Raw genomic sequence first — 10516 nt, forward strand, 5'->3', positions numbered from 1 at the left:
ATTACAGAGGTATGACTAACTGCTAGTAGACCTGATATCATGTATGCTACCTGTCTTTGTGCAAGAATTCAAGCAGATCCAAGAGAACCTCACTTAACAGCTGTGAAAAGAATTTTCAAGTATCTTAAGGGAACAGCTGATCTGGGATTGTGGTATCCCGGAGAATCCGATTTTAAACTAATAGGTTACTCAGATGCAGATTTTGCAGGATGCAAAATTGACAGGAAAAACATAAGTGGAAGCTACCAATTTCTTAGAGGCAGATTGGTTTCTTGGTTTAGCAAGAAACAAAAGTCAATTTCCACATGAACTGCAGAAGCAGAGTACATTACTGCAGGAAGCTGTTGTGCACAGATTCTTTGGATAAAGAATCAGTTACTGGATTATGGGTTAACATACTTTAAAATCCCTATTTACTATGATAATCAAAGTGCTATTGCTATGGCAGGTAATCTAGTTCAGCACTCAATGACAAAGCACATCAGCATTACCTACCACTTCATAAGCGAACATGTGGATGAAGGTACAGTGGAATTGCACTTTGTTCCAACAGAGCAAAAACTAGCAGATATCTTCACAAAACCACTGTGTGAAGCTACTTTTATAAGATTGGTAAATAAACTTGGAATGGTTTCAGGTTCTTTCTCTAAGTCTATTTAGTTTATGATTTTGTTTCATCAGACTTTATGATCAGTATTTATAGATATTACTATCTTTATATATTATGTGCTAAATTGAAAATTGCTTAAGTACTGATTGTTGTCTGATGTGAATTTCTACACTCTGATAGTGAAATGAATATTTCTGTGATTATTCAATCCAATGAGGATAACTATGTTAGATGATGACCTAGTAGTCTTGAATATACTAAAGATCCTATGTTTGAAGTAATTGTTTATGTGGAAATCTCTTAACACAAGCAAATTCTGATACTGAGCTTGGTTGAAGTTTATTTTGTGTATCTCATTACTAAGTCACAAACTGGAATAGTGCTTCTTATCTGTTAAGTTCTGATGTTAGTAAATCTGGTGAATCTACTAAGTGCTTATAAACCTCACTTATCAAAAGAAAAGGAAAAGAAAAAGAAATAAAAATCAGGTACTCCTTTGAGATCTAGAGTAAAAATATGGAAGGGAAGACCCAAGTGCATTGCTGGTATTAAGTAATATGCATCAGAAAAGAAAAATAAATATTTTCTTGGTGACTTTTCACACTCTATGATTACTGGAGAAATATTCTGATAATAGCATAAATTCTGATAAGCAGTCGTGACTCACTTACACTGAGAAGCCACTGTCAAATGGAATTTCAAAAGATGCATAAAATGAGCACAAAACAATTGAGGTGGATTCATGCATGAACTCATTCTAAAGTAGACTTCAGAATCATGACAGATTTTGAGTAAAGTTCGTAGTTATGCCTTATTTCTAAGATATACTGAAGTGAATCAGACTTTAATCTTTATTTGATATTTAGCTTACTGCACACACATACACTCCATATGAATGATGAAAATTACTGTGGTGATAAATGTTGTTTTAGATGAACGTTTAATTGTCAGTTACCTAAATTCTGAGGACAAGTAATGATGGAAGTTCTGATGATTAAGTTCTGAAGAAACGAAATCAGAATTTGTGTGACGAATTACAGAAATGGGCATTCAGTTTTCGAGTTAAGGAATAATGTTCTGATGACTGTTAAGTTCTGATAGAAGTCTAAGTTCTAATATTACATTCTGATTCTTTACTTGACTTATTTGTGGTTAAAATTTGAAACAGTCTTATTTAAAATCAGAATATGTTTGGGTGAGACATTAATAGTCAACATAATTGGGGTTAGCTGTACTCGTCTATGCACAATAATTTTTACTTATTTCGTGTGCGCATTAAATCCTGTTAAATATAATACATTATATCCTGATGTACAACCGTCTGCACCTCATCCATCAGCACCTACCACTTTTACTCAACCACCTCAAACTTCTCCACTTCAAACTTCAGAACCTACAGTGCAGCCTTCATCTTCCAAACCTAAGAGGACTAAGAAAGTACCTCAGACACAACAGAAGAGAAGGAGATTTATTTTGCAAGACGAATCAGATGATGAGGAACAGGTTCATGTATCAGAACCTCTTGTTCGAGAAGGTGAGAAGATCTCTTCTCAGGAGGATATTGATATTGGGAGTTTTAGGCCCTTAAAAAGGCTTAGAAAGCGTAATTCTGATGATACAACTCCTAAAGTCACCTTAAAAGCTAAAAGATTCAAAACATTGGCAAAAAGTCCTGAAGATTCTGGTAAAGGAATGGAAGCAGCAGCTAAGGAAGGGGATCAGGAATCTCTGATCTCACAAGACTCTGTTGAAGCTCACAATTCTCCAAGTGCTGATCCAAATCCTCGTGCAACTCATCACTCTCCACTACATGAGCCAGAAACTACTCACATTCCTACACCTCCAGTATCTCCAATACATGCTGATAACCAGGGGTCAAGTGATGAAATTGACATACATAACTTGGAAGTGCCTCAGGTTTTGTATCTAGAAGCTCCACCAACTCAAGTCACTCCACCAAAAACACCAATTCCTGATGCTGATTTTAATTCATAATTGCCTACAACACCTTCTCTGCATCTAGATACTGAAGATCAGATTTTAGGTGAGCATCAAAATATGGATGTTGATCAGAACTTAGTTGGAGATCAGCACTTAGAGGATGATGTGGAAGACTCCATAGCTTCTCATACTATTCTTTTATCAGAGGATGCTGAAGATGTTGGCTCTATAAGTTCTGATGCTGCAAATGTTGATGTTACTGGTAATGCTGCTACAATTATAGATGCTGATGCAGCTGGTCCTTCTGGACATGCACCTCTATAAGCTCCTTCAAAAGCTGAGATAGTCAAAAAGTTTGTTACAGGGGAAGCACTAGTACCTTAGAGTGAAACTCCTAGAGGACAGGAGTGGACTAAGGAGTGGAACACAGTTACCTTTGTTCCTTCTGAAAAGATTCTTGCTGATCACTTGGTAAAAGCCGATGAGATGCTAGTTAATGATGATTTCAAAACTCAGCTAAGAGTTACTGTACTTAGTACAAGGCACCTTCAAGGTCAACACTCTGTAACTCAGGCCAAGGTGGACAAGATTTAAGAAACCTTAAATCAACAAGATACAGTTGTCAAGTTGGCTTCCTTTGACAAAATTACCAACATTGAGAAAACCCAAGAGAAGCAACAGTCTCAGATTGATGAAATTTTTAAAAATCAAGATTCTCAGCAATCTCAACTCAATGAGATCCAATCCTCAATGTAATTGCTTCTCTATCTTCTTTTACCTGCTGATGCCAAAAAGGGGGAGAAAGTAATTAAGTCCAAATGCAAACCTGATAAGACATTGAAGGGAAAGGATGGTAATGACCCGGGAAACTCTGGAATGGGTGGAGGGCATGGTCAAGGTGGAGGTCTCTCATCAAGTAGAACTGGAACTACAAGACATAGAACAAGTTCTGATACTGGGAGAAGAATAACTTCTGATACTGGTAAAAGGATAAGTTCTGATGAACTTTTGGAACTTGATGAAGAAATTTTGAGATAGTTATTTCTGAAAGAAAATCCAGGAATGGACTTTGAGAGTCTAATGAAAGAAGAAGCTAGACTCAAGTTAGAAAAGGTCAACTCCAAATCTGAATCTTCTGTTGTTAAAAAGAAACTTCCTACGACTAAAAGCATTGTGAAAAAAGAAAGGACAAATCCTAAGGCAACTAAAGCTAAATTACAATTGCAGATAGATCCAAGGTCCAAGGGCAAAGAAAAAGTTGGTGAACCTGTAAAGGTTTATGTGCCTCATATGGATGAGGAAATTTCTGATGAAGATGCTAATCTTACTCTGACTTCAAGGAAGATTTCTAAGACAACCTCTGACATGGCTCAAGTTGTTCAGAGTCAAGATATGGTTAATCCTGATATGACTATGAAGCAAGCAACCTCTGACATAGCTCAAGTTGGCTTGATATCAGAAGATAAGTCAAAGGAAACCTATGACATTGCTCATGTTAAATCCTCAAAGTTACTCATACCAGGATTCACTAAAGCCAAACAGACTCAACCCTTGAAGACTACAGCAAGTGGTTTTGAAGCAAGAGTGGTTACTGGAAAGGAAGCAAGATATAAATCTGGATTGGGTAGTGCTGATGAAAGAAGAATGCAGAACACAACCAATGATCCAATTTCCTTAAGTGAACCAGGTGTCAGAGCAACTCCTGAAAGATTGAATCAACTTGAATCTGTACAGATGGTCTACCATACCTTCTTGAAAGAACACATCTTGTTATATTTCATGACAGATGGAACGGTTTACCATATAAGGGAAAATGCTATACCACTGAAGTATTTTGAGGAATTAGAACATGTTTTATTCTTACTACAAGTGAAGGACAGATTAACAAAATGTGCTGCAAATTATTTGAAGACTCAAATTCAGAGACAGAAGAAGCTTTATTCTGTAAAGTCTGACAGTATATACTGTCCCAAGTACATAGTTCACAAGGGTGATATTGTTGATATGAAACCTAATACTGCAAAGATCAGAACATATATTAGTATTAAGGGACTTGAATTCAATCTAGAATCTGACAGAGCCTATGTCATCAGACTAGATCAGGAGTTGAGAAAAGGAAAAATTAATGATCTCAGATATGCTATCTTCCAAACTGGTGAAGATACTGCAGAGCTTAAAAATGCTAAAAGGAGGATGATTGATGAACTCAGATATGCTGAGAGATGTTTCTTAATGAACTATCTCAGAACAACTCCTGACATCGAAGAGATCAGAAAGTGAAGCCAAGTCAAGATCTACAACTGCTCAAATTCTGATGTGTGTACAGACTGAAGTTGTTATTAGAAGTTAAAGTTGGTAAAGCTTTAAGGACTGTAAGTTGTAGTTATCTAGTTAAATTCTCATGCATTTGTACTTAATGTTTTTGACATCATCAAATATCTATTAAACTTGTATATTATTCTAACTTACAAGTTGGGGGAGATTGTTAGATATATTTGATAATGTCATGTCTAAATGATTTGTGTTTAGCTTTCAGATCTTACTTAAACGGGACAAATCAGTACTTAACTGGATATCAGCACTTATACTGAAGACAGAACTTAAGTTATCAGTATTTAAGGTTCAGGAGATATTTATTAGGAGATAATATCAGGACTTAAAGGAAACTTTCAGATAAGGAAGACGACTGATTGAATGAAAAGAAGATCAAGACAAATGCAAGAATATATATGCATGAAGAAGGAATTCTATGAAGAATAGAATACTTGGAAGAGAAGATATCTGATTGATATATTTTAGGAAGCAGAATTATATTCTATATCAATTAGCGATTATCTTGTAACTGTGTAGAATATAAACACAGACATAGGGTTTACACTATAAGTGTTATCATTATCGAGAATATTATTCATTGTAACCCTAGCAGGTCTCGTGATAATTTGTTCATCACTAAGAGAGGACAGTTCTTCATTGTAACAGATGTTTAATAAAGTTTGTTTTCTGTTACATGTGTTCTTTAAATTTGATTTGATTATGTTATACACTGTATTCAACCCCTTTCTAAAGTGTGTGTGACCTAACATATCTCAACCTTTAAATCCCCCCTAATAGGATTCTATCCTCAGAATCTCTTTAAGAGGATAACTGGGGATACTTTTCCAATATTTCGCTATGAAGTTCCCAGGTTGACTCCTCAACCATAGAATTTCTCCACAAAACTCGTACTAAAGGTACAAACTTATTTCTCAGTACTCTCTCTTGCCGATCTAGAGTTTTTATTGGTTGTTCGATATATGATAAATTAGCTTAAAACTCTATCGGCTCATATTCTATTACATGCTTAGAATCAGGATTATATTTCTTAAACATTGATACATGAAACACGTTATAGATTTGTTGCATATGGGGCGGTAAGGCTAACTCGTATGCGACCATTCCGACTTTCTTTAATATCTCAAATGGATCAACGTATCGTGGCTTCAATTTGCCTTTATTTCCAAATCTGGTTAATCCCTTTCAAGACAATACCTTCAGTAACTCATGCTCTCCTTCCTGGTATTCTATATCTTTCTAGTCTGATCCGCATATTTTTTTGTTGATTTTGGGCTGCTTCTAGTCGCTTTTGAATAAGCTCTACTTTTTCTTTGGCCTGCTGAATCAATTCTGGTCCTAGAACTTTATGTTTCCCAACTTCGTCTCAATACACAGGTGACATGCACTTCCTTCTGTATAAAGCTTCATAAGGTGGCATCCCAATGCTTGCATGATAGCTTTTGTTGTATGAAAATTCCACCAACGGTATATATACATCCTAATTTCCTTCAAGGTCTATTGCACATTCCCGTAACATATCTTCAATTATTTGGATTGTTCTTTCACTTTTCCCATCCTTCTGTGGATGATAAGTGGTACTCATATTTAATTTGGTGCCCAAGCTTTCCTGAAATTGTCTCCAAAATCTTGAATTGAAAGAACATCAGTGAATTAATGAAACCAGTCAGCATAGCTCTATGAATTTCGTAACATGGGAAATCTGGCCGACCAAGCTACATCTCACCAAGGGCTAAACAACATATCATCGAACTTGCATCCTCTTGTTCTGTTCACTTAATTACATAGATTAATTTTTAAAGCTGAAGCAGGGTCATCTGCATATGCTGGTAGGGTTGGCTTTCTAGTGCCTGGTCTCAGGTTTCCCATCCGTCCTAATACTTGGAAGCCAACAGGAATATAGTGCAAGAAATGAAACCTCTCTCCAAATTGCCATCTAACATGAATGTGAAAAACAATATCGTCTAAGTAGTAAAATTATACCTCAAGGCATCAATTTGAATATGAATCATAATACATACAAGTTACCAGACATCAACTCAATATTAAACATTTCACAAAAAATGCCCAAAACTAAAAGTAATAACAACTGTCAGGTACTAGGATACCTGTCAATATTAAAATAATAGATTTCAAGAACATTAATATTATAATCAGATACCTATTGATAGCAATACTTTTAGTGGATGTGAAATTTTGAAAAACATAGTATTACTAACAATGCATAGAAGTAAAACAAATATGTTAAGAAAACTGATATAGGAATGCCCACCTACTATATATGGAAGTAAACTGTATGTTTGAAATTAAGAAAAAGAAAGTGCTGCTAAGTCTGTGTCGTCTGTATTCATCAGCAAGATTACAAATATATGAAAAATACAAACGGAAACTAATTGCAAGGATATAGGAACTACATTCCTAAAACTACTCCACTACTTACCATTATTCAAGTACTCTCCTAAAATGACTCCACAACTTATATGACCAAGTCATAACAAGCTGTTGACACAAAACAAACACACACAAATATAAATAAACATTCAGACAAGCTTAAGATTAAAACGAACAATCTCCCCCATAATCTAAGCTTGTCGAGGCATCTATCGAGACAACTCCTTCACTCCTAACAGCTTCCTCATACGCTCAAATTTCACCGTTGCAAGCGCCTTTGTCAATATATCAGCCCTCTGATTTTCTGTAGCTACATGCTTCACCACTATTTCACCACGATCAACACACTCACGTATAAAGTGGTATCGTATATCGATGTGTTTGCTACGACCATGGAACATCGAATTTTTGGCCAAATCTATGGCTGATTTATTATCGATAAACAGAGTAACTGGACCAACCTTCTCATCTGTTATTTAACTCAACAAATTGTGTAACTAGATCCCTTGGCATGCTGCTGCTGTTGCCGCCATGAACTCGGCTTCGCACGACGACAATGCTACACACTTTTGCTTCTGAGAGATCCAAGTAATAAGGCTGTCATTCAGATAAAATGTAACTCCCCCAGTGCTTTTCCGATCAACAATGTTACCATCCAAATCACTGTCGGAATATCCTGTCAGCGTGTTATTACCATTCTACCTCGAATATACCAATCCATAGTCTATTGTCCCTTAAATATACCTGAGAATGCGTTTTGCTGCATTCATGTGCATAATAGTAGGATGTTCCATGAATCGACTAACAATGCCCACTGCAAATGCAATATCCGGTCGAGTATGTACCAAGTATCTTAAGCCACCAATCATACTTTTGAATTGTGTCACATCGATCAATTTACCCCTTCATCCTTAGTAATCTGTTCCGTAGGATCTAGAGGGTATTTTGATGGATTGCAATCCGATAACCCCACCTTTTCAAGTATTTTACGAGCATATGCGGATTGCTTTAACTCAATGAAGCTGTTTCCCTGTTCAACCTCTATCCCGAGATAATAAGTTTTCCAAGATCACTCGTGTCGAAGTGTTTACTCATCTCCTGTTTGAACTCCTTGATAATATCAACACTAGTGCCTGTAATTAAAAGATCATCAACATAAACACCCACCACAAGAGTTTTACCTTCATATTTCCTTGTATATACGGCATGCTCATAAGGACATTTCTGAAATCCAAACTTCTCCAAAGACCTGTTCAGTTTTGAATACCATGCCCGAGGGGCTTGACGAAGACCATACAAGGCCTTGAGAAGTTTGTACACCTTCGATTCCTGACCCTTTTTCTCAAATCCCTCCAGTTGCATCACATAAACCTCTTCATATATCTCCCCATTTAAAAAAGCATTCTTCACATCCATGTGATGCACCTGCCATGTGTTCTTTGCAGCAAGTGCCAGCAGCATACGTACTGTTTTGAGTCTCGTACCAGGTGCGTATATTTTATCAAAATCGACACTGTATTCTTGCGAGTAGCCCTTTTCTACCAGACGAGCTTTATGCTTCACGATACTCCCATTTGCATCACGCTTTAATTTAAATATCCATTTCAATCCAATCACTTTTTGCCATTTTGGAAGGTCTGTCAATTCCCATGTTCCATTTCTTTGTATAACCTCAATCTCATTCTTCATAGCTAGTCTCCAGCATTTTTCTTTGTTGGCCTGATTGAAGTTGATTGGTTCTTCAACACCCATGAGTAGTAAATCCTCATGCAACTCGACAGGCTCTGAATTATGATATATATCGGTCAGACTCCGGTAATTTTTTGGTTCTGTGCTTCCATCAACATTTTCGTCCTCGAAAGACCGTACTTCACCTCGTTCTTGTCTTACTGGACTGTCAAAAACACCATTTTCATTCACAACTCCATCATGTACCTGGTCTTCATCATGCACCCCTGCTCCCATCATAATTAATTTTCCTTGTTGCGAGTCTTTTCCATTCTCTTGTTTCTCCCATGACCAAGCTTCTGTCTCAGCAAAAACAACATCTCGACTAACCAAAACTTTGTTGCTTTCAGGGTCGTACAATCGGTACGCCTTGGTTCCCGGTTCCTTACCCAAATTCACAACACTCAAACTTCGATCATCTAATTTCTTTGTCAATTTACTTGGCACCTTCATGTAAGCTTTACACCCAAAGACCTTGATGTGCCCAATATTAGGTTTCTCATTTTTCCAGGCCTTGTATGGAGTCACTCCTGACAATGCTCGCTTTGGCATCCTATTCAACACATAGACAGTGTGTCTTACTGCCTCACCCCAAAAGTTAGCTGGCATATGCATCTGTTTCAAGTAACTTCTCACCATCTCTACAATAGTTCGGTTCCAACGCTCCAGGACGCCATTTTGCTGTGGAGTGTATGGAGCCGTAAGATACCTCACAATCCCGTTTTCTTCACAGAAATCAACAAACATTTTTTAGTTAAACTCCCCCCCGCGATCTGTTCGGAAAACTCTGATCTTCTATTCCGTACCACTCTCAACCTTAGCTTTGAATTTTTTTGAACGCGTCAAACGCCTCATCCTTATTCTTCAACAGATAAACCCATATAACCCGTGAACAATCATCAACAAGAAGCATGAAATAGCGGTTACCAGCATGAGTGGAAGGAGTAATCGGGCCACATATGTCACCATGAACGAGTTCAAGCACCTTGCTAGCTGAATATTTAGACTTGACAGGAAATGGCTTTCGAGTCTGTTTTGAATCAAACAACCTATACATGTCATCTCCGGGGGTACAATCTTCTGGAATCTAATCACCATTTCATTTGTGGACATCAATTCCATGGCCTTAAAATTGACATGTCCCAAACGAGTATGCCATAACTACGCATTTTCAGTCAACCTTGACAGCAAGCATTTTGATTCACCACTTTTTATAATTATCTTATATAATCGATTTGCTGATCTCTTGACTTTCATTAATAACTTCCCTTGTTTTTCAAAGACCCACAGAAAATACCCATTTAACACAACCTTATTTCCAGCTTCTGATAATTGTCCAAGACTAATTATGTTATTGCACAGAGATGGAATAAAGAATACCTCCTGTAGTTCACGTTCCCCGCCAGTTTTACACTTTAAGCTCACCGTGCCCTTTCCTTTTTTCTCAACCATCGACCCATCACCGAACTTAACTTGGCATATGACACTTTCATCCAATACCTTGAATTTTGATCT

The 10516-nt window shown here is 37.0% G+C and overlaps 1 protein-coding gene across 1 annotated transcript; it reads right to left on the reverse strand.

Moving 5' to 3' along the window:
* Positions 1-7770: 7770 nt before the first annotated feature.
* Positions 7771-8142, reverse strand: LOC141713774 (secreted RxLR effector protein 161-like). The gene is made up of 2 exons (XM_074517348.1): positions 8018-8142; positions 7771-7936 (listed from the first exon to the last, which is right to left on the reverse strand). Exons 1-2 carry the CDS (start codon positions 8140-8142, stop codon positions 7771-7773), a joined length of 291 nt encoding a protein of 96 aa, XP_074373449.1.
* Between the last annotated feature and the right edge of the window lie 2374 nt (positions 8143-10516).

The sequence above is a fragment of the Apium graveolens genome, chromosome 3, assembly GCF_009905375.1.
Source record: "Apium graveolens cultivar Ventura chromosome 3, ASM990537v1, whole genome shotgun sequence".
Lineage (NCBI taxonomy): Eukaryota > Viridiplantae > Streptophyta > Magnoliopsida > Apiales > Apiaceae > Apium > Apium graveolens.

Bases quoted from the DNA above. Each gene is read 5' to 3' on its own strand.
- LOC141713774 (XM_074517348.1), bottom strand. From the start codon at position 8,142: ATGATTGGTGGCTTAAGATACTTGGTACATACTCGACCGGATATTGCA. The intron at 7,937-8,017 runs GTATATTTAAGG...ATATTCCGACAG, and splicing joins GCAGCAAAACGCATTCTCAG to TGATTTGGATGGTAACATTG.